Consider the following 23,680-nt stretch of genomic DNA (forward strand, 5'->3'; position numbering starts at 1 on the left):
ACTGTGTCCCCAGCAACTATCACTTAGAAGTATGCATAAATATGGGACAAAGAAAGCACACCCACTGAACATTTTGAAGAATGGGGGAGGTGTTATTCATTTGAGTATGACTTAAATACTCAGTGACTGGCCCACTAACCAAGTAAGAGGAAGAGAGCATTCTGGATAGAATCAAAATGCTACATGTTCTTCCAGGTGCTACAAATCTAGGCAGAGTGTTTATAAAGGAGTCTTTGCAAAGGAGAAAGAAACTGAACAGAGTGGAACAGGTCAGGGCATGCACTCAGCATGCATGACATGTCAACATTCCAAAAGTCTGATTTCTACTTTCACTAAGGAAAAGGCCAGTGAAGGTCTAGGCCATTGAAAGACAACAAAAGTAATGAAGTTGTTGGGGAAAGATTCACTTACAGTCCTTGGAAGAGCAGAGGAACCTGCCAGGACAGCACCCCTTTCTGCTGGCGAACCACAACCAGAACTGGGTAGTCGAGATTCTCTGAGGAGCTGTTCACATACACCCGCACAGCAGTCACCTGTGAGCCAGGGCAGAGAGAGACATAATGCAAACCATGCATGCATGCTCTGCACAGACATCATACATCACAGCTGCCATGTGAAGCTCTGAAAAGCTTTAATTTCTCGCATTCGTGGCTGATCAATAAGATAGATCATCCGAATGTCCCAGCCGTCTTCTTATTCATATTATAACCACAGTGGTTTTAAACACTGATCGCACAATGAAATCACTAGGTAAGGCTTTAAAAGAAACTTATGCTGGGGTCCAACCTGCCAAAATTCTGATTTAAGTGGTCTTGGGCAAAGCCAATTATGGAAGCTTCAAATGGCAGGCTGAAGAGTTTCAATTGGGCAGTCAACACAAGATTAGGAGACTAAGCCCAGAACAGAAAAAGAAAGATGTTGGCGAGCTGCTGCTGCTTCTTTTTTTATCTGAATGTAGTTGCTAAATATGCAAATATCTATTAAAAAAAAAGAAAGAAAGATAAATTCCTGCTGTGGTGCAGTAGATTAAGAATCCAACTGCAGTGGCTAGGGTGGCTGCAGAGGCGCGGGTTCAATCCCCAGCCTGGTGCATGGGTTAAAGGATCTGGCATTGTCTCTGAGGCAGCTTGGATTTGATCCTTGGCCTGGAACTTTCAAAAAAAAAAAAAAACTACAGTTACCTCACTTGCTGACAAAGTTTAATTTCGGTTTGGAAAAATCACTCTGTGTTTCAAACCAAAATGTTATCGCCATGTTTTACGAAAGCCTAGCAGATGGCCTGATGCTCCCCCATCAGCACTTACACTAGGGGCTGAGTGCTCATCTCTTTGCCCTGCTCCAAGGTACAAATAAATCCCCAATACTAAGTGCTTTTTTATACCAGCAGCTCCATGTTTCCTTCTGAATACATGTCATCCTAAGGATTGAACACTATCACAGCTGCTGAAAAGACAGGAAACTGAACTGTGCCCCTGGATCTAGATGGTTTTGGTCTTTTCCTTCAGCTTTTATAATAGTATAGTCAACATGGAAAGAACAAAATGGAAAACATGGCAAAGCAAAAAAGAAAAAGTTTATCTTTCATATGAGAATCCCCCCACCCTCCATGTATTAAAGCCTTAGTGTTCTCTTGAAAACATCTTTATTAGGGGAAAGAAATGGAAGAAGAAAGTCTTGCCGTGAAGCCCTGAGATCTACGACAGGTTCAAAACGGAAACTAACTGCTTGTTAAAGCAGTCCAAGAGCTAGTTCTTAATTTGATAAGAAGGGCTTGCTCATGAAAGGAGTCTTTTTTTTTGTGCCCACACTCTGCATGTTTCCATGGAGAGGAATGTGCTACTGCTCATCATTGCCAAGACCCTTTCTCTAGTGCAGACCTCTTTCCTAAGCTCTGGATGTTCCATAGGCACCTCAAACTCAGCCTGTCTGAGACAGAACCTGTACTCCCTTCATCCCAACTTTAATTTCTTGTGAATTTCCTTGCCTGTTGAATGGCCTCACCACACAACCATTCATCTGAGCCTGAAACCCGAGAGTCATCCTTGATTCCTACTTCCTTAGTTTTTCCGTCAATAGTCATCAAGTTCTACCACTTTTATCTCCATACTGTCCATGTCCATACCTGGATTCACCCCCTCCCCATGACACTCTTCTAGTCTAGTCCTTTATCAGTGTGACCCTCCTTCACTGAACCTTAGCTAGTCTTCCTATCCCCAGGCTTATACCCGCTCAGAGGCCAATTTCATCTCGGCATTCTCCTGATAAAAAAGCCTTCAGTGGCTCTAGGAATTTTCAGATTTACCCCCAAAGGAATGAGAATAGTATTTTTATGAGACTAGAGAATAGAATAATGAATCCTTATTTACTTATCATCCAGCTTTAGTAGTTAACAAATGTATCATTTTATTTCATGTATACCTCATATTTCCCACACACACCCTTATTGGATTATTTTAAAGTAAATCGTACAGCTGTAACTTATGTAGTATTATGTATCAACTGCACTTCAATTGAAAAAAAAAACACAAAGCCAACAAGTGAAGAGAAAGGATTTAAAAAATAAATACCAAACATCATACCATTTTGTCTATAAATAGTTCATTTTATATCTCTAAGAGATAACACAATACATTATCATACTTAAAATTATCCAATATCCACACAGTGTTTGAATTTCATTTGTTTCAAAAATTGTGCTTTTTGGAGGTTTTTTTTTTTTTTTTTTAATTGGGGAGTTCCCCTTGTGACTCAGCAAAACCAAATCTGACTAGTATCCATGAGGAGGCAGACTTGATCCCTGGCCTCAATCAGTGGGTGAAGGATCCGGCATTGCCATGAACTGTGGTGCAGGTCACAGACTCGGCTCAGATCTGGCGTTGCTGTGGCTGTGGTGTGGGCCAACAACTAAAGCTTCAATTTGACCCTTGGCCTAGGAACTTCCATTTTCCATGGGTGCGGGCTTAAAAAAAAAGACAAAAAAAAATTGGGGTATAAATGATATCCACACATTACATTTGGTTGATATATATTTTAAATTTCTTTTAATCTAAAGGTAAACCTTTTTTTTTATTTGTTCAATAAAACAGCTCACAAAGCAGCAGTACAAACCTGCGGTAAGCACATTCTATTTTTTTTTTAAATTTTATTTTCCCACTGTACAGCAAGGGGATCAAGTTATCCTTACATGTATACATTTTTCCCCCACCCTTTGTTCTATTGCAACATGAGTATCTAGACATAGTTCTCAATGCTACTCAGCAGGATCTCCTTGTAAATCTATTCTAAATTGTGTCTGATAAGCCCAAACTCCCAATCCCTCCCACTCCCTCCCTCTCCCATCAGGCAGTAAGCTCATTCTTGATTTTGCTGATTGCACCCCTTGGTGTCACTGAACAGGTTCCTCTATGTCCTGAATTTCCCATAAACTGGCAACTAGCTAGAGACTTGACTGGATTCAAGTAACCTTGGATTTTGAATTAGAGCCAAGAACATTTTCACCATTCCAGATTACCGAGGCCTATATATTTTTTCTAGTAGTTATGTTATTACATTTTTAATGTTTAAATCTCTGTCCCTTTGTGATTAATACTAGCATATGGTGTGAGGAAGGATTTTAATTTTCTCTCTTTAACTTTTGTGGCTCTCCAGTTATCCCAACACCATTTATTAATAAGTCCATCTTTTCTCCACTGATCTGAATCCCTCAAGCCTCTTCTTGATCATTGCCTTCTTCTCTAGTTCCTTTGCCTGCAAATCCCCCGCGTGCCCAATTACTTGCTCTTCTCCAAAGATCTCTGTCCCCAATGACTGGCCTTTTTATATCCTCTTCATCTCCAAAGTCCTTTTTGGGGAAGTCTTCCCTGATATTTCCCCATCCTACCAAATAAGTGGGTGTCCCTCTCTTGGGGCACCCCTATGTGGCCTCTGATTGTCTCTATATGGTATGTTAATACCACTGTGAAATAAAAGAAAAAATATATGGTCTTCGCTCCCAGTTCCTAGATCAGAGCTCCTAAAACCCTTGTAATGCCTACATAATAGGAGCACTAGTAGCATCTTTTGTTCTAATATTTGGTCTTTCCCCTGGCTCCTAACTCAGCTCCTAAAACTCCTTGGAGTTTCCTGGGAGATAGGAGTCTCTTGTTCTTTTTTATTTTTTTGTCTTTTTATTTTTTATTTTTTTGCCATTTTTTGGGCCGCTCCTGCGGCATATGGAGGTTCCCAGGCTAGGGGTCTAATCAGAGCTGTAGCCACCGGCCTACGCCAGAGCCACAGCAACGCAGTATCAGAGCCACGTCTGCAACCTACACCACAGCTCACGGCAACCGCCAGATCCTTAACCCACAGAGCAAGGCCAGGGATCGAACCCTCAACCTCACGGTTCCTAGTTGGATTCATTAACCACTGTGCCACGAAGGGAACTCCATGGAGTCTCTTGTTCTAATGAGGAGACTCTTGGTGGGCTTCTGGATAACTTCAGGATGGGAGCTGGTCACCAGAAAGACCATGCCATGATTAGAAGTTTGGAACTTTCAGCTCTACCTTCCATTGTCCGGGAAGTAGAGGGGGCTGGAGACTGAGTTAATGATTGGTTTTGCCTATGTGATGAAGCCTTTGTAAAATTCCCAAAATACAGGGTTGGGAGAACTTCTTGGGTTGGTGAAAGCATCCACATGGGAACAGAAGCACCCCAACTCCATGGGGACAGAAACTCCTGTGCTTAGGACATTTCTGGACCTTACCCTATGCACCTCTTCCATAGTGCTCATCCTGAGTTATATTCCTTTATAATAAACCAGTAATCTAGTAAATACGCTATTTACTTGAGCTGCTTTAGCAAATTAACCAAACCTGAGGAGGAAGGTTATGGGAACTTTCCGATTATAGTGGGTTGGTCAGATTGTAGTGGGTAGGTCAGCCAGGTGACAACCTGGACTTGTGATTGGCATCTGAAGTTGGGGGGATGGGTAGTCTTGTGGGACTGAGCCCTTAACCTATGAGATCTGATGCGAACAACAGGTAGATAGTGTCAGAACTGAAATGAATTGTAGGACACCCAGCTGGTATCACAAACTTGCTTAATGTGTGTAAACCCACACATCTGGCATCAGAAGTATTGTGAGAGTTGAAGAAAATAGATAGAAGTTAGCTTTTCCTAGAGACAACCACAAGGCATTTTTTAAATGTAGTCAAATTTATTCCTTTTCCCTTGGACATTTCTTCCATCACTTTCAAAACTGAGATATAGTTAACACACCACACAACTCACTCTTTTTTTTTTTTTACTTTTTTAGTGTTTAATTTTAATTTAATAATGTTATGGTGCACTTGAAGGAATTATAGAACATTAGATAATTTTTTCACCACAAACAATATCAGTTTCTGGGCTAAGGAAAAAACCATGGAAGACTAAGAGGCTGGTTTACAATAAAAGAGTTACAGTTTACATATCAAACTAAAATATGAAAACGTGTCATAAAATGCAACTAACTTCTGGAAATTTAAAATCTACTATCCGAGTTCCTTTTCTGGCTCAGCGGGTTAAGAACCCCACTAGTATCTACGAGAATGCGGGTTCAATCCCTGGTCTTGCCCAGTGGGCCAAGGATCTGGTGTTGCTGCAAGCTGTGGTGTACAACTCACTCAAAGTGTAGAATTCAGTAGTTTTTCACAGAGCTGTACAACCATCATCAGTACCTAATTCCAGAATATTTTCATCACCCTAAAAAGAAGGCCTGTATTCATTATCAGTCACTCCTTATTCCTACTTTCCCCAGTACTTGGTAACCACTAATTTAATTTCTGTCTCTATGGATTTACCTGTTTCATATAGGGTTTTCATATGTATAGAATAATAGAATATATGCACTTTTTATTTGGCTTATTTCACTTAGCATAATGTTTTCAAGGTACTCCCATGTTGTGGCATATGTCAGTACTTCATTTCTGTTTATTGCTCAGTAATATTCCAATTGAGTAAATACACCATATTTGTTCATTCTTCAGTTGATGGAAATTTTGGTTTCTGCTTTTTTGCTATTACAAATAATGTTGCTGTGAACCTTTGTAAACAAGTTCTTGTGTGACCATACATTTTCAATTCTTTTTTTGTTTGTTTGGCTGCACCTGCTGCATGTAAAATATCCCCAGGGATCAAACCCAACTCACAGCAGTGACAACATCAGATCCTTAACCCACTGTGCCACCAGGGAACCCCTGATTTTAATTCTTTTGAGTGGATACCTAGGAGTAGAATTGCTGGATGACATGGTAACTCTTAACGTTTAACTTCTTGAGGGACCGCCAAAATATTTTCCAAAGAGGTGCATCATTTTATATTCCAGCAATTTTCATTACCAGGAAATTAAAAGTTTCAAATTTCTCCACATCCTTGTCAACACTTATTACTGGCTCTCCTCTAGGTTATAATTATCTTAATGGGTGCAAAGTGGCATCTCATTGTAGATGTGGACCTCTCAGTATTTTCACTATTATTTTACTGGCCTGGCTCTTCTTGGAAGCTGAAAGCCTCTTTGGCATCCCTGGTGCCAGCAAAATGAATCTGCTTAGAAGCAGGCTCACTTTTGAGGTTTGTAACCTGAACACTCACCAGCACTACACACAGCACATGTGTTTAGAGCACACTTTCATCTGGTTTAAATCTAGAGCCGTCAGAACTGAGGTAAAAACCTAAGGAAAGCTGTGAACTCGGCCAGCTTCATCTTTAGCTTGTCTGCTTCCCTTTTAGTTACCTAGGTTGCAGTTTCCTCCTCCCTTCTTAGGTCCTTCTTAGGTCCTTTGTGCCAGAAGGGATTTCCCTCCATTCCATGCCCCCTACAGGCTCCACTTTAAAGCAGTGGTTCTCAAATTTTAGTGTGATGTTTTTGTCTTTTTAGGGCTGCAACAGAGGCACATGGAGATTTCTAGGCTAGGGGTCCAATGGGAGCTGTAGCTGCCGGCCTACGCCACAGCCACAGCAACTCGGGATCCAAGCTACATCTGCAACCTCCACCACAGCTCACGGTGACGCTGGATCCTCAACCCACTGAGCAAGGCCAGGGATCGAACCTGCAACCTCATGGTTCCTACTGCTGTGCCACTACAGGAACTCCTAGTGTGATTTTTAGCATTCAGATCTCTCAAGCCCACCCCAGGCATTTCTGATTCAGCAGATCAGGAATAGACCTTAAAAGATAATGTGTTTTTAACAGTATGCTAGGGAATTCTTAGGCACATAAACTGAAGCCCACACTTTGGGAAGTACTATTCCAAAGAAACCATCCAGCCGGTGGCCCCATTTGTCAGCAACTGGCCAACTGCCGATTTTTATGAGATGCACGACCACGAGATCACCAATGTCACTGGCATGTCTGGAAGCTGGTGTGTCTGGTGGGGTAGAACTGGGCCAGCAGGAAGGAGGTCTGCTGGGAGGAAAGCAGAGCAGAAGTGTCAATGCCATGGTTACTCCACTCCACTCTTTATCTCCACACCCAATTATTCCTGATCTGGCTCTTGTAATCCACTTATTTTTTGGTTATTGAATAATGATCTTACTAATTACGGCTTAAAAAAAAAAAACCTCAGAGACACTGGCAGAATAAATTGCAAAAAAATATATATATATTAGAGTAGGAGATAGGAAACATTGGGCAGTTTTTTAAGATGAGCAGATAATGCTCCACCCCCAGGAAAGGATAAAAATCCTGTTCAAATTGGGATTTGTTTTCCCAGAAGCCAATATACAACTAAAAAAGCTGGATTACATTTGCAGCAGTAAAGGCATGTAAAGGCAAAACTAGGTAAAAGTATTGATAATGCACAATGGACCCTGACACCTTGTAACAGACCACTTTTAAGAGCCAAGATTTTTCCCTCCTGTTGCTTCTGCCTGTTGTCATAACAAGAGCATTTTTATTACATATATCTTTTCTTCCTGTGTTTACTACAAAGAGGGATTTGTGTTATAACTAAGAGAAGAATCTCATCTCTGATATTATACAGATCACAATTATGAAAGGTCTTAAAGCTTAGAGAGTCCCTTTTTAATCTTTTAGAACATGTCAATAGGGAAAAGTTCAAAATTATGAATAATACAGTTCTGTTGCATAAAGAGGATGAAAATGACTTTTATTCAAAATCTAGTTTGGTTTTGCTAAAATAATGAGACCACAGGCTTCATTAGCTGGAACATCAGATTAATAATCAGAGATTACTGGTTTCCATTTTTTAGGCACACGATTGTTTTCTTGTGGGAAAAGCTTATTATACTTGTAAAATAGCTACAACACTATTTGCTAATGGTTCCTTTTCTTTATGTTACAAACATTAGAAAACAAATACAAATGGCACTTGGTAACCGTTTTAGTAATTTTATGTTCATTGGTTGTGTATCTGGAGGGTGTTTAGGTTCTTTGGTCCTTCTGTTCTTCCTTCCTACCTTCCCACCTTCCTTCCTTCCCTCCCTATTTCCATCCTTTCTTCCTACCCTCCAGTGCTCCCTCCATCATTCGTCAAACATTCACTGAGTCAGGAACTATGGGAAGTGCTAAGGATATACTAAAGGCAACCCTGTCCTTGGGAAGCTCATGATCTAATCAAAGATGGTGTTATCATCAAAAGCATAATGTGATGATCTTATGGTAATAATGTGAACAGGTGCTATGAGTACCCAGAGGACATTCCAGCATTTCCACTCCTAAGTTTATATGCAAGGAAAATTCTCTTGCATACACACAAGGAGTCATGGAGAGTGAAATGAATGAACTAGAATATGGATCAGGATGGATAACTCTGAAGAATATAAATGAAGAGAAAGAGCAAGTTGCTAAAAGGAGACATACTACATGATCCCATTTACACAAACTTTGAAAACAAGCAAAACAATAATATCTATTCATATATCTTTAGTAAAATATACATACATGGAAATAATAAACACCAAATTTAAGACAATTGTTTTCAAAGGCTCTGAAGGACCTGAGACTTTAACACACTTACAGTTTATCAATACTGATAGAAGACCTAGACTCCCGGGTTAGAGGCAAGGACTTCATTAGTTTGGTCACAACATGCAGCAAGAGTATGAGCATATTTTCTTCAGTTCCTCTTGCCCCCAAGTACCATGAAAGTGATGTGAATGGGTCCAGATGGATGTTTACATAATGCAGTGGTTTGCATTACAGGAGCAGAGCCTTGATCTTAGGGAAACTATCTTTTATAATAGGCAGTAAGCCTGCCTGACCTTTGCTTGAGAGAGGGACACTGTCTCTATTTTCTGAGGCTGATTACTATACAAATGTCCATGAAAGAGCAGTAGAGAAAAATTTCAGTCAGTGCCTTTCTGTAAGATGTGCAGAAATCAATCAGAGACCTGTGAAGAATTGTCTTCCCAAAAGTTACCTTTTGGGGATAAAGGAAGAGGGTGGGAGGGGGTTGGCAGGGAGTTCTAGTTGTCTTTTTGTTTCCTAAGCTGAATTGTGAGTACATAGGTGCTTATTATGTTATTTTGTACACTTGATTATATGTTTGAAATATTTCATCACCATTATCATCATCTCAAGAAGCTGTGATGTGCTTCTTGTGTTTGCCCCACTTCTGAAGAACAGCTCCCATTTTACACAGGCTCTTTGTTATTCACAATGTGGCAAATGGTCTCCAAAACATACTCTCATTACTCTCCTGGCTTGTTTTGCCATAGTCTGTCCTTACGAATGCTTGATCTGCTTTTACTAACTTCATTGATTAACCTCCCCCCCCCACCCCTCTCATCCAGCTGCAGAACCTGCATTGTCTTTGGTCTAATTAACATGGCTCATTTCTCCATTGCTTTCCCCCAGAAAAGAAATATGAAGATGAACCTAGCACTCTTGCATAGACAGTAACGTGTCAGCCTAGAATCTGTGTTACTAGGTGTGCGAGTTTCCTAGGGCAGGACAAACTAGGTATCTTAAAACAATGGAAATGTATTCTCTCACAGTTCTAGAAGCTAGAAGCCTGAAGTTAAGATATCAGCCAGGTCATGTTTCCTCTGAGACCCTGGGTAGAATCCTTTCTTGCCTCTTCCTGCTTCTGGTAGTGATGCTCAGTCCTGGGGTTCCTTGATTTGCAGCTGCATCACTGCGATCCTGCCTCTATCATCTCTCTGTTCTCTCTGTGTGTCTGTTTCCCATTCTGTTCTCCTGTTGTCCTAATTTCCCTCTTCTTATAGTGATTCTAGTCACATTGTGTTAGAGCCCACCTTAACGACCTTGTCTTGACTTGGTTACATCTGTAAAGACACTACTTCCAAACACAGTCACGTTCACAGGTTGCAGGAGTTAGGAGTTCAACACATATTTGGAGGGACATAAATCAACCCATAATATTAGATTTGTAGAATTTCCTTTTTTTTTTTTTTCTTTTTAGGGCTGCACCCGCAGCATATGGAAGTTCCCAGGCTAGGGGTCCAATTGGACCTACAGTTGCTGACCAGCCACAGCCACAGCAATGCAGGATCCAAGCCGCATCTATGACCTACACCACAGCTCATGGCAATGCTGCATCCTTAACCTATTGAGGAAGGCCAGGGATTGAACCCACGTCCTCATGGATACCAGTCGAATTCTTAACCTGCTGAGCTGTGACAGGAACTCCAAATCTGTAGAATTCTTAAGTTATGAAGTCATTCTCCAAGACTCAGGACCTTTCCCTGACAGTGGCTCCCTGCCAGGAGCCTTCATGCTGAAGGAAGGCAGGCCTGCTGGGAGAGTCCATTGTGTGACTGTTGTATGAAAACAGCCTCCCTGAGCTGAGTTGCCTTGAAGTTCTGAATCCTTTTTTTTATTAGAGGCTAGAGAATCCTAGTAAATAGCGCATTTCATCTCACGGTTTCATAACTACTTTAAGGAACTGAGCTACTGTAATCACAGGTTATACTTTTTTTTTTTTAAAAGATAAGCATTAATATAATTTGTGTAGTTATTGATGTGACTGTTTAAAATTGCCTCTGCCCGATTCAGCCTTGGGAAAACCATTCTCTGTAAACATCAGCTGTACTGCAGAAAGACATGTAGACCTGGATTTGATTTTTGGCACTAACATCTACTATCTGGGTGACCTTGGACAAATCACTTAAATTCTCAGTTTCCTGAACTGTAGAATGGGTACAGTACCACCCAGACTATCCACCTCCCTAGACTGTGGGTTACTGTGTTTTGTGACTCCGCTGAGCAGAGCAGAAGACAGAGCCATCTCATCCAGTCTCCACTGAAACAGTGCTTTTCCAGCCCCCCACATTCACCAATCAATCAGTTATTGACTCTTTTCCATATGTGAAGATACACTTATAAGCCCAACTGCCCCTGGCAGAGGAGAAAGTTATGTGGTCCATCTCACCTAGGATATTAATTCTCTTTCACAGCTTGGCTTCCAGCTTTCCTGGAACAGCCCATTCATCTCACCGAAAAGAGCAGTTTATCCCTTGGGAGCTATTTATTCCCAATGCTTTTAGATTCTCAGCATTTTGTATTCAGAGCATTTGCCTAAGGATCAGGCTTTATAGACCTCATCTCACCAATTCCATTATACCAACAATAATCTGGGCAGAAACACATTCATCTAAGCTTTGCTCTTTTGGCTTATGATTTAAATTTTATTTTAAACGTTTCAATTCCAATAAAAACATGGGAAAACAGTGAAGAGAAGTATAATAATTGGCAGGCCAGGAATATAGAACAATGCACAGTCTAGAGTCTAGCTACTTTAGGATGAACTTTGTTCAGTCAGTAAATATTTGACTCCCCACCCTGTGCCAGGCATTGTTCTGGGCATGGGAGGTAATTTCTAAGCAGTGTGGACACAGCCTCTGCCCTCACTGACATCACAAGTTTGCACACGAATACCATCCACCCAGCAAGTGGATGGTATCAAGTTCCTGGGGAAGTGCAGGGCATAGACTTAGCAGCGGTGTATCTTCCCAAAAGATGAGTAGGAATTAACCAGAAAAATGCAGGACAGAGCAAGAGAAATGTACAAAGCAAGGGAGCGGTGTAGCAGACATAAGGAAGGAGAGAAAGAAGGAGGGGAGGAAGAAAGGAGAGACAGGAGGCAAGAAGCAAGTTTGAAGAATTAAGGAAAATCATTTTGGCTGAAGCATGAGGTATGTGAAAGGCCAGGATAACCCTGAAGAGTGTTAAAAAATTTTTTTTAAATTAAAGTGTAGTTGATTTATAATGCTGTGCCAATTTCTGCTATACAGCAAAGTGACCCAGTCATACATATAAATACATTCTTTTACTCATATTATCTTCCCTCACGTTCTATCCCAAGAGATTGGACATAGTTTCCTGTGCTATATGGTAGGGCCTGATTGCTTATCTATTCTAAATGGAAATAGTCTGCATCTACTAGCCCCAAATTCCCAGTGCATCCCCCTCTCCCTCTTGGCAACCATAAGTCCGTTCTCATGTCTGTGAATCTGTTTCTGTTTTGTAGTTGGGTTCATTTGTGCCATATTTTAGATTCCACATATAAGTGAGGTCATGTGGTATTTGTCTTTCTCTTTCCGACTTACTTCACTTGGTATGAGAATCTCTAGTTGAAAATCCCAAATAAACTAAAAATCATGTTAGCGAGGTTGGGGCTTAACTCTAGTGACAATCAATAGAAAGCCTTTGGAAGGCTGTCAGTGCTACCACCCCATTGCCATGGCCATCCCTGAACATCTGTATTGCCTCTGTTGCTGCTGAACAGCTGCTTCCCGGAATCATTGATTCCCAAGTCAATGTCTGGGGAAAAGAGATCTGATTGGCAAAGCAAGGCAGAGCTTGGTAGGGACAGGAGGGGTATGTGTGAGAAAAGGAGATGATTGCCTTTCTGCTTCAGCAGGGACTCATAAAATCAGAAATTTCCCCTGAACATATGGGAATGGGGTTCAGATACTGGGCAGTGAAAACATGGCAAAATTCCACAACACTTGGAATCCCTTTCATATGCAACACCACAACTATCCCACAGAACAAGAGTTCCATATAACACACTTTGCAAATGTTGTCCTAGATAGTTTTTTCATAAGAACTGGGGTCAAGTCAGGTATGTCCTGAAGACCTTAACTCATCCTAATCTGGCCATTTACTGTCATAAAACTTAATGGAAGCAATTTCATGCTCATGGACCCAATTTCATGCTCAATTACATTTGTAATATTTGCTAATTGCTCAATGTACCTGTTTTGTTTCTCTTTGAGGATTTTTATCTGGGACATATTTAGGATCAAGCACGTAGTTGACACTTAGTACGTGCACTACCAATGGTCACTGTTTTTATATATGTCGAGGTAGTCCAGCTAAGCTTTCAAGTCCTAAAAAATACCCCTGGGAAGCAGCTGTTCTTAATTCTCCAGCACTATTTCTATAGATATTCCTTTCTTTCCACTTGTTTTCTTCCTGGGGGATTCCTACTATGTTGATGTCATAACTGGGTCTGCCCTCCCAAATTCTCTTTTTAAATTTTTATTTATTTTTTTATAATGATTTTTATTTTTTTCCATTATAGCTGGTTTACAGTGTTCTTCCAATTTTCTACTGTACAGCAGGGTGACCCAGTCACACATACATGTATACACTCTTTTTTTGCCACATTATTATGCTCCATCATAAGCAACTAGATATAGTTCCCAGTGCTACACAGCAGGAATGCCTTCCCAGTTTCTTAATCCTGTTTCTATTCTACATCGCTTTAGGTACATCCTCAACCTGATCCTCCAGTTCTCTAATCTGTTGTTTATTCTACCATCTAACCCATTGCTGAGGTCTTCATGTAATCAGTATTATTTTTTAAAATCCGAGATTTCCAGTTGCTTCATTTTTAGAACTGTAGCAATGTCCTCCTGTTCCTATCTCTTCCAGGATATTCACTTTGCCTATTATGAAGTCTTCCTCTTCCTCTTCGTTAATTCTGCTACATCTGGTAGAGGTCATTCAGTTTGACATTCTCATATAACTTCCTCCTGCGGATCTGTCGTTATTTCTCCCAGGAGCCCTGAGTCCCTGGGTATCCGTTACCCTGGGGTGGTAGTGAGAACCCCAGGAGGAAGAGCTAATTGCGAGGGGAGTTCAGAATAGACCAAGGGACTGGAAGGGTGGGGAGCCTCCGATTTGACCACGCCCCTTTTCACCCTGGGCAGGGATCCAGGCTGCCCCCCACCTAATTTTACTCCTTCCCACCCTCCACTATTCCTGCTCCCATCATAGTCTGCCCTGTGGTGGTGGTGGTGGGGGTGGGGGGACGGTGGGGAAGCAGGGGCTGCCCAGAGTCAGCAGGTCAACAGGTACAGAGGTTCTTCTTCTCCACTCCAGCCTCCACAGACATTATCCCACATGCCTTACCGGCCCTGGGTGGGTGCTGCCTGTTTCCTCCCTCTTGATGATGATGATGATGATGATGATGATGATGATGATGATGATGATGATGATGATGAGGCAAGGCAGGCGGCAATCTACCTGGGCCAAACTGAGGGAGGGGGAAAAAGCACCATGAAAAAGCTCTTCCCTAACCCACTCCTATTCCTTACTCATGGCCTCTTAAATTGCAGGCAGCCACTGGCCTCTCACTCCAAGAGCTGGCCATCTTCTGTCTCTCCAGGGCCTGTCTCAGGTTCCATGAAGCATCTCCAGCCTTGGCACTGGGAGAGGGCCAGGATCCTCTCTTGGTTCACTGACCTCTCAGGTCTCTGAGTCTGCTCATCTCTGTGTATGATTCCTTTTTCCTCTTCATCTTCCCTGTCTCTTTTTCCCCCCCTCTATTTCCCATTTATATGCTGTTTGTACTTCTCCTGTGAGGGGGTTGAAGTGGGGAAAATAATTATTTTATGGTTTGAGGCACAACACAAGGATCTACTCCCTGGATTTTATTTATATGCTGAGTGATTGCACTGCAGGCACATTTCTTCTAGAGCTATTCTGAGGCCTGCTTAATTAATGCTCTAAAGATGGAAAAGCACTACAAAACTGTTAGGATTGTCAGAGTTATGATCTGACACTTATCAGCTGTTTATTTCTGTGGTGGTATTTATTGCCAGACTGGTGCCATTTATAATTTTAAATAAGTATTGTCAGGATGTAAGTACTACCTAAAGGAAACCGCTTTCAAAACAAGGCAAAACCAGTCATCTGCAAACGTCTTCCTCTTCAAAATCTGCAAAGAACATTTTTTGACACAAGCAGAGGAGGCCTCAGGGAAGGCCACATTTAAGAGACAAAATCATTTCATTTCTTTTCTTCTTTTTTTAGTTGAAAATTTTTAATTAAAGTATTGCTGATTTACACTGTTGTGTCGATTGCTGCTGTACAGCAAAGTGACCCAGTCATACATGTATATACATTCCCTTTCTTATATTATCTTCCATCATGTTCTATCCTAAGAGATTGGATATAGTTCCCCGTGCTGTAGTGTAGCACCTCATTGTTTATCCACAAAACCATTTCTTTTTAAAAATTTTAAAAATTTTATTTATTTATTTTTGGTCTTTTTTAGGGCCATACCCATGGCATATGGAGGTTCCCAGGATAGGAGTTGAACCAGAGCTGTAGCTGCCAGCCTCTACCACAGCCACAGAAACTCAGGATCTGAGCTGAGTCTGCGACTTACACCACAGCTCATGGCAACAGCAGATCTTTAACCCACTGAGTGAGGCCAGGGATTGAACCTCAATCCTTATAGATACTAGTTGGCTTCGTTAACTGCTAAGCCACGACGGGAACTCCCACAAAAGCATTTCTAATCATAGAGTAAACACTGTGACAGAATTGATATAAGTGACTTGAATTCTTCTCTGACACTCAGATAAGATGTTCCTCTTTAAATGGGCAAAGATAGAAGGTTGCAGCAGCCCAGATTTGCTCCCTGCCACATCTTGGTCACTGATCACTTATGTCTGGGTCGGTATATCTGTCCTAGCTTGGGAACACCCCATGAGAACTTTTGGTGGGGTTGATTTGGGGGCTGCCCAGCCTGTCCCCTGCCCTCCATCCCACTGTGTGGAGGTGGGAGGTAAGGCTGCCAATAGGTGCCACAGGGGCCAGACAGGTGACCCGTGCTTCAATACTTAGATGCTCCCACCTAGTACTTTCAACGGTGATTAAATGATACAAAGATGAAGGGAGAGTTTAACACTCATTGGCAAGGGTAACACCAGTAGGGACCATGAGAGCAGGGTCCAAGGGTGACCATGTCTGATAGCAGAAGAGGTAGCAGTGCCTGGGTGAGCATCCTGACCAAACCATTCCTGCTACGTGATCATTGCTATAATTTTCTGCAATGTCATGTCTCTTAGTACCCACAGTGTGAATTTGGTAACTCAGGTTTGGGTGCTATCCAATATCCTTCTGGTGAAGTCTTTTTCTGCTTATGTTAGCCAGTTGATTTCTGTTGCTTGAGGCCAATAACCTTGCCTGACCCCACATCCTCTTTCCTTCTCTGTCTGCTTCACTCAGACTCCATGCCTAACTTGAGCCTTATAGTCCGCAGATCTCCCCAAACCATCTCTGCACACCCAGACTTCACTCTGCTTGCCTCTCTCCTTATCCTTCATTTTAAAAATCTCTTTATTACCCAGATAAACATTGTTCTTCTCCTAGAAACCTATAATTCATCCACTCTGGTGAAGATGGTGTGGGGAGAGAATGGGGACAAATATAGGATTATTTTTTTGTAAGTATTAAGATAAAATAAAATTGTGAGCATTTACATACTAATTTTGGGGGGAGAGGGTGGAGCATAACATACAGTCCCAATTAGCTAAATTAAAATAGTTGTGAGTCCCTTTGTCCACAAAAGGGTAGTTAGATCTGGAGGGACAGAAATAGATATTCCTGTTGGCTATGGCTTATCTTCATGGCTATTTAGTGGGAATCCAGAAATACCAGTTCTCAGCATTAATACTGTCCTAGAGTCACAGGTTAATTGCTGAGGTCTTCAAACTGTCCTAGGTCTGGCACAGGGAGGGAAGCCAGCATTAGTGACAATAAAGCATGAAAGAGATGAAGATTTCAATCTTCAGAGATGAAGATCCCACAATCCACAGAGTGTCCGGGTGGGATCACAGTTGTGAGTAGCTGTGGGTCTGTGAAATACTAAAGAAAATATGTCCAATTCACAGTTTTACTTAGTGTCAACTTGCTTGCCTGATTTACATAGGCAAAAGGATGCCCGGATAATTCATGAGAGAAGAACAAAAATGAAAATCTTTCATTGTTAGTAATTATAAGAGAGTCAGATGTGAAGTTCTTAAGTTGCATATCAAACCACCTGACTGTGGAAGTATGAATATGGTATTTTTAAATTATTTTTATGGTTGATAAGCATAATAGATGTGCTCTTGTGGGAGAGAATGTGGTTTAGTAGGAATATCCTGAGAAAATGTCCTGGCTTTGCTTCAAACTAATTATATGAGTTGGACAAGTGATTTGTTTTACCAGCTCAGTTTTCTCTCCTGCTAAGTGAGAAGAGATTGTGTAGTTAAAAGGTTGTTTCAGCTTTTATATTGAAAATACAATTTAAATCACTTTCCTATGGTTTTGAGGGATATTTTATGTTTCTTTTAGTGATAGAAAAAAAAAAAACAAAAAAAGTCTCAGTGCAAGCCCAATGACACATTTCTATAGCCAAGCAGTCTTGGCAAAGAATATCTTATTGACAAGAATAAAGGAAATAGGAGTTCCTGTCGTGGCTCAGTGGTTAACAAATCCGACTAGGAACCATGAGGTTTTGGGTTTGATCCCTGGCCTTGCTCGGTGGGTTAAGGATCTGGTGTTGCTGTGAGCTGTGGTGTAGGTTGCAGACCCGGCTCAGATCCCGCATTGCCGTGGCTGTCGTGTAGGCCAGTGGCTACAGCTCTGATTCGACCCCTAGCCTGGGAACTCCATATGACGCGGGAGTGGCCCTAGAAAAGGCAAAAAGACAAAAAAAAAAAAAAAAAAAAAAAGAATAAAGGAAATAATGGCACATGAAGTCAGCACAAATATCTACTGAAATAATGTATGTTCTTCATCCTTTACCATTGGTATTATTCAATTCATACAGCAAAACCTTGAACACTGGGAGACAGTTCTCCAGGAATGAGAGTAGCTGTCATGGCTCTGAATCAGGAAGGAAGGAAGAAAATATATCTCCTGAGATGAAGAAAAAGGGGCAATGCCTCAAACAACCAGAGAAGAGGAAGAACCCCGATGGACTGACAGTATGCAGAGAGGACTTGAAAGACAAAAAGGATGGAAGAAACAGGGAGACATATGATACCTAGAAAAAAGAAACAACAGGAGAATGATAGAGGTCAGAGGTGGTAACAGAGGGGAAGGCTGGGAACAATGGGAAGAACGATGAGCCCCAGGTAAGAAGGTGCTTCAAACTCTTTGGTCCAAGTCCAGCTATCAATATAAATACACATAGGCAGTATTGTAATACTGAAAATACAAGGCAGTCTTTTCAATAAGTGGTGCTGGTACAATTGGCCATCATATACAACAACCAACAACAACGAAGAACAAAAACTAAATAAACAAAAACAAAAACTCTGTAGACAGAGACTTACACCTTTCACAAAAATTAACCCCAAATGGTTCATAAACCTAAATGTAAAATTCAAAACTATAAAACTTCCAGAAGATAACATAGGAGAAAATCTAGGTGACCTTAGATTTTACAACAACTTTTTAGATATAACACCAAAGGCATGATCCATGGGGAAAAAAATTGATAAGTGGTACTTCATTAAATTAAAAATGTCTGCTCTGTGAAAAATGCTATTAAGAGAATGAAAAGACAAGTCCACAAACAAGGAGAAAATATTTGCAAAACTTGTATCTGATAAAGTACTGGTAGAGTTTCCTGTGGTATCAGAGTTAGGACTCAGCACTTTCACCACTGTGTCCCTGGGTTCCATCACTGGTCTGAGAGCTGAGAGTCCACATCAAGCTGCTGTGCATGCCATGGCCTAACCCACCCACCACTGCAGATCCAAAAACTGATATCCAAAAACTACAAAAAACACTTTAAACTCAACAATAATGAAATAACTGAATTTAAAAATGGACAAAAGATCTGAAGAGATGCCTCACCAAAGAAGATAGACAGAGGGCTAATAAGCATATGAAAAGCAGCATATGCCCTTAGGAAACTGTAAATTAAAACCATGAGATATCACTGAATACCTATTAGAATGGCTAAAATCTAAAGTACTGACAACACCAGATGCAGATGAGGCTGTGGAATAACAGGAATTCTCTAATGGGAGTGCAAAATGGTACGTACAGTCACTTTGGAAGACAAGTTTGACAGTTTCTTATAAAACTAAACATACTCTTACTATATGATCTAGGAATTAAGCTCCTTGGTATTACCCAAATGAGCTGAAATCTTGTGTCCACACAAAAATCTGCAACCAAATGTTTACAGCAGCTTTACTCATAATTGCCAAAAATTGGAATCAATCATGATGTCTTTCACAGGGGAATGGATAAACGAACTATGGCACATCTAAACAATGGAATACTACTTAGCACTAAAAAGAAATAAGCTATCAAGTTGTGAAAAGACATGAAGGAATCTTAAAAGCATATAGCTAAGTGAAAGAAGCAAGTCTGAAAGGCTGCATGCTATATGATTTCAACCACATGACATTCTGGGAAAGGCAAAACTATGAAGACATTAAAAAAGAAAACAGTGGTTGCAAAGGTTTGAGGGAAAGGAAGGAGGGATGAAAAGGTGGAGCACAGGGAATTTTTATGGGAGTGAAATGATTCTGTACAATCCACCATAATAACAGATATATGACACTGTGCATTTCCCAGAAACCATAGAGTGAACCTAATGTAAACTGTGGACCATAGTAAATAATAGAGGCCAATACAATATCAACATTCTATCAATATTGGTTTATCATTAGCGTATCATGCTAATGCGAGATACTAATAATAGGGAAAACTGTGTGAGTGGGGAAGAATGGGGAGGGGATATATGGGAACGCTCTGCACTTTCTGCTTAATTTTTCTGTAAACCCAGAACTGCTTTGAAAAATAAAGTCTAAAGTCTAGTTAAAAATACACTAGAGATCTCTTGTGGTGCAGCAGATTGAGGAGCTGGCCTTGGCTATGGCTCAGGTTGCTGCTGTGGTGAGGGTTTGATCCCCAGCCCGGGAACTTCAATATGTTGTGGGTACAGACAAAGTACACACACACACACCCTACACATACAGGGGACAAGTGAAGAAGCTAACAAAGCCGAAAATCTTTTGTATCCCAGGTTAGGCAGAGGGAGAGGTGAACTATTATCTTCACTCTTAAAGGTCCACAGTATCAGCTAGGTAAGTACCCCAGGTAGCCAGAGGATGCTTTCACTCAGGACAACGTGTTACTTGATGGTGTTAGATAAACTTTAATTCTGCCACCATTTTCAGAAATAAAGTATTTTATTCAAACACTTAAGAATCTAACCAAAACATAGGTGATCTTCACTTTTAAATAGCCAATAGTTTCATGATTATATACTGACACGCCTGGCTATTCTTGAGATCAGCTGTAAAAGGGTGGGTCCAAAATAATGTTTTTCAAAATTATAGGTTGAGAAGTAGCTCCTAAAGAGCCCTTCAGTTGCCTGAAGAGAAGAAAATTTCCCAGTTCTTGGGAACAGTGACAGGGAAGTGGATTCATATAGCTTTCTGATCAGGAAAGAAAACTTATATTCAATTTCTCTGGACACATTTTTCAATATAAGACACCTTCAAACCAGCTTCACTTTTCTTGTTAAACCAACTGAAAAATTCCCTGTTCAATCTTTCAACAAAATTAACATCTGCATGTAACTTCTTCCCAATAGTAAAGTCAATTTCTTTGGCTATTACTGTCACTTCAAATTAACAGGCAATGAGGGGAATAAGAATTTGAAGCAATTAATTACTATAGCAAATTAGTTGTAATTCATTTTTATTATCAATAACACAATATATAATATGCATTTGCTGTATAACAGCTTTGTTTTTCCCTCTCCAGGAAAGAAGCACTGTCTTTTGCCACGTAAATCAATTTTTTCCCATGTACAATTTTTAAGCACAGTCTTAGAAACATTGTTATATAGAAAACCCAAAAGATCTTAGACTAAGGATTTAATAGATTGCAATGTTGTTGTTATTGCTGACTTTAGGCTTTAAGCAAAATACAGGTCTTTAGGTTTTCTTTTGGTTTGCAGAGCCAACCTCCAAGTTTCTATTTTCAAAATATCCAAGAAAAGAAAAAAAATCAACATTTATGAATTTTTAAAGCAAAGTAGAAAAGAATGTGAAAGTATTTTCTGGTGGCCCATGACATATTTGATATTTTTCTTAGCAAATAAGCAGAAAGGATGGTGAGGCCCTAATTCAAATAGCTCATTAAGAAGTACCTTTAAATCATTAATGCACCATCCTGGTGTGTTGACATGGAACTTCAGTCAGCTCCAGCATTAAACAATGTAGGAAGAGCAGGCTAACATACTCTGGGGTGCTGCATGGCAACCTAATAATATCAACAAGGTGTGGTTACTTCTATTTGAAAAGAAGAAAAAAATGCTGGCACTTCTAACAACTAAGAGGTTTCACAGTATCGCAATTATCTTCAAGTCTTTAAGATTCAAACCAAGAGTGAGAAATGGCATAGGAGATATACACTGAAACCAAATCAGGAAAGACAGAAAGCCTGAAAATCTTGAACCTAAAAGAACATAAAACACCCCTTCAGAAGGGACCATCACAGCCGTATAATCTACACAAAATGAAACAACAAACGAAAAACCAAACCCAACACTACAGCAAGCCTATTGACCTGGCGCTCAGCAAGAAACAAAAAGGAATTGGAATACAAGCTCAGCACACGTGGCAAAAGTGGGGGGAAAAAACAAAACACTTCCAGGTAGTGAGGAGCCCTAGAAGAAGTTTCTCAAAAAAAACAAAACAAAACAAACAAAAAAAAGAGTAGTGGTTTTTTTTTTTGTTTGTTTGTTTGTTTGTTTTTTTTGTTTTGTTTTTTTTTTTGGAAACAGTAATTTAAAGTTTTCATTTACTTGCTCTTATAAAGACAAGGAGAAATGATCTTTTTGGTAAGAGATTTCTCCTTCTTATCTATAATCAAGAAAAAAATTATGATCTTACATGTGGTTAAAAAAAAAAAAAGAGCACTGAAACTTCCTGCTTGAATAAGGATCAAAAATGCAATCTTCTCTTATCAATGGGGAAAATAAAGCTTGGGGTAAGGGGGAGAGAATTTGCTAAAGGGCCAGAGGCAACTGAACAGATAAAACACTCATCTCCTCCTAGTGCTCTTCTGTAATACTGCTTGGCCCCTTGGTTAACATATACTCAATAAAAACATTAATGACATTTATCTCATACTGTCTTTAAAATCTGATGTGTTGTACACCATGCATCTCATTTTGTGACTGGTCATCTTTCAAGTGCTTGACAGGCACAGGTGGATAGTGGCTATTGCATTGGACAACACACACTTACAGAATCCATTATATAATGTAGCACATGATTATCAGGTCAGGGCAGGCAGAAGATGGGTGCCCCATAAAATCAGACTCATAATGAAAGTAATGTCAGCCAAGCACACTTAAGCCACATTGATACTCTTTTTTGAGAGCCACAGAGGAAAATGTGAGAGGACAGCACCAATGGACTGAATGTGTTTTGCCCCCATCCCCAATTCATATGTATAAGTCTAATTGCCAGGGTGATAGTATTTGGAGGTAGGGACTTTGGAAGGTAATTAGGTCACAAGGTAGGAGCTCTTATATTGAGATTAGTGCCCTTATGAGAAGAGACAGGAGAGAGCTTGCTTCTCTCTGCTCTCTGGGCCACGTGAGGACACAGCTGTTTACAAGCCTGGAAGCCAGCTCTCACCAGACACAAGTCTGCTGACACTTTGATCTTGGACCTCCCAGCCTCCAAGACTGGGGGAAATAAATATTTGTTTTCTAAGTCTGTGGTACTCTGACAGCCTGAACTGACTGAGACAGTAACCAATTCCTCAGATAATGTGCTAATGAGATGATTTGCTCTCCATAAACAAGCACCAGTCCAGTTCAGTAAGGAGATGAAGGAAGATAGCAGAAGAGGCTTCTCTGCCTCTTGGTATGTAAAGAACACGGGGTCGGGGTGGGGGGAACACATACGAGGCAGGAGAACTGAGGCTGTCACAGCAAAGGTTTGAATTCTTCTGTGTAAGCGGTAATGCATGTATCTAGAAGTCACCACTGGAATGTCTTGACATATATCTCATTGTTCATGAGAACTAGATAGGCTTTTGAATCTGGATCTGAGAGGCTGGTGTAACTGGTTCTATTTATACAACTGCTGGTTCGTATTAATACAGCCAAGCATTGTTCCTTGAGCATAGAAAAGTATATGTCATTAAAAGATAAATGCCTCAGGTTCATAAACAAAATAAAAGAAATATTTCCAGGAAACATTTCAAGTGCAAAAATCTGTAGCAAACAATGAATTCTGTTACTAAAAGACTAAGAGAAGACATCTTGTTGGGTGATGGTTAGATTTTTACTTAAGAGCTTCTTATCACCATCTAGCTCAAATATAAACATCTGATTATTGTCACCACCTGTCTCTACAAGAGTATTCTCATTCCCAATAAACCTGCTTTTGTGGCCTTGATCCCAA

At 40.5% G+C, this 23,680-nt stretch overlaps 1 protein-coding gene and 1 long non-coding RNA gene across 4 annotated transcripts in view; one reads left to right on the forward strand and one right to left on the reverse strand.

The window, feature by feature from the left end:
- The window catches only part of SIDT1 (SID1 transmembrane family member 1), a 96,381-nt gene that overhangs the window by 67,993 nt on the left and 4,708 nt on the right, over nt 1-23,680 (reverse strand). For 2 of the 3 annotated variants that reach the window (XM_005670213.3, XM_003358806.4), the window contains exon 2: nt 412-533. In XM_005670213.3, coding sequence (XP_005670270.1) covers nt 412-533 — 122 coding nt within the window. Of the gene's footprint in view, nt 1-411; nt 534-14,363; nt 14,488-23,680 lie in introns of all 3 variants that reach the window. The other variant, XM_021070355.1, reaches the window with a different exon arrangement.
- LOC110256423 lies at nt 10,564-22,193 on the forward strand. The gene is made up of 2 exons (XR_002337895.1): nt 10,564-12,136; nt 18,058-22,193. It is a non-coding gene; the product is annotated as an uncharacterized LOC110256423 (long non-coding RNA).

This window comes from Sus scrofa, chromosome 13 (genome assembly GCF_000003025.6).
Source record: "Sus scrofa isolate TJ Tabasco breed Duroc chromosome 13, Sscrofa11.1, whole genome shotgun sequence".
Classification (NCBI taxonomy): Eukaryota; Metazoa; Chordata; class Mammalia; order Artiodactyla; family Suidae; genus Sus; species Sus scrofa.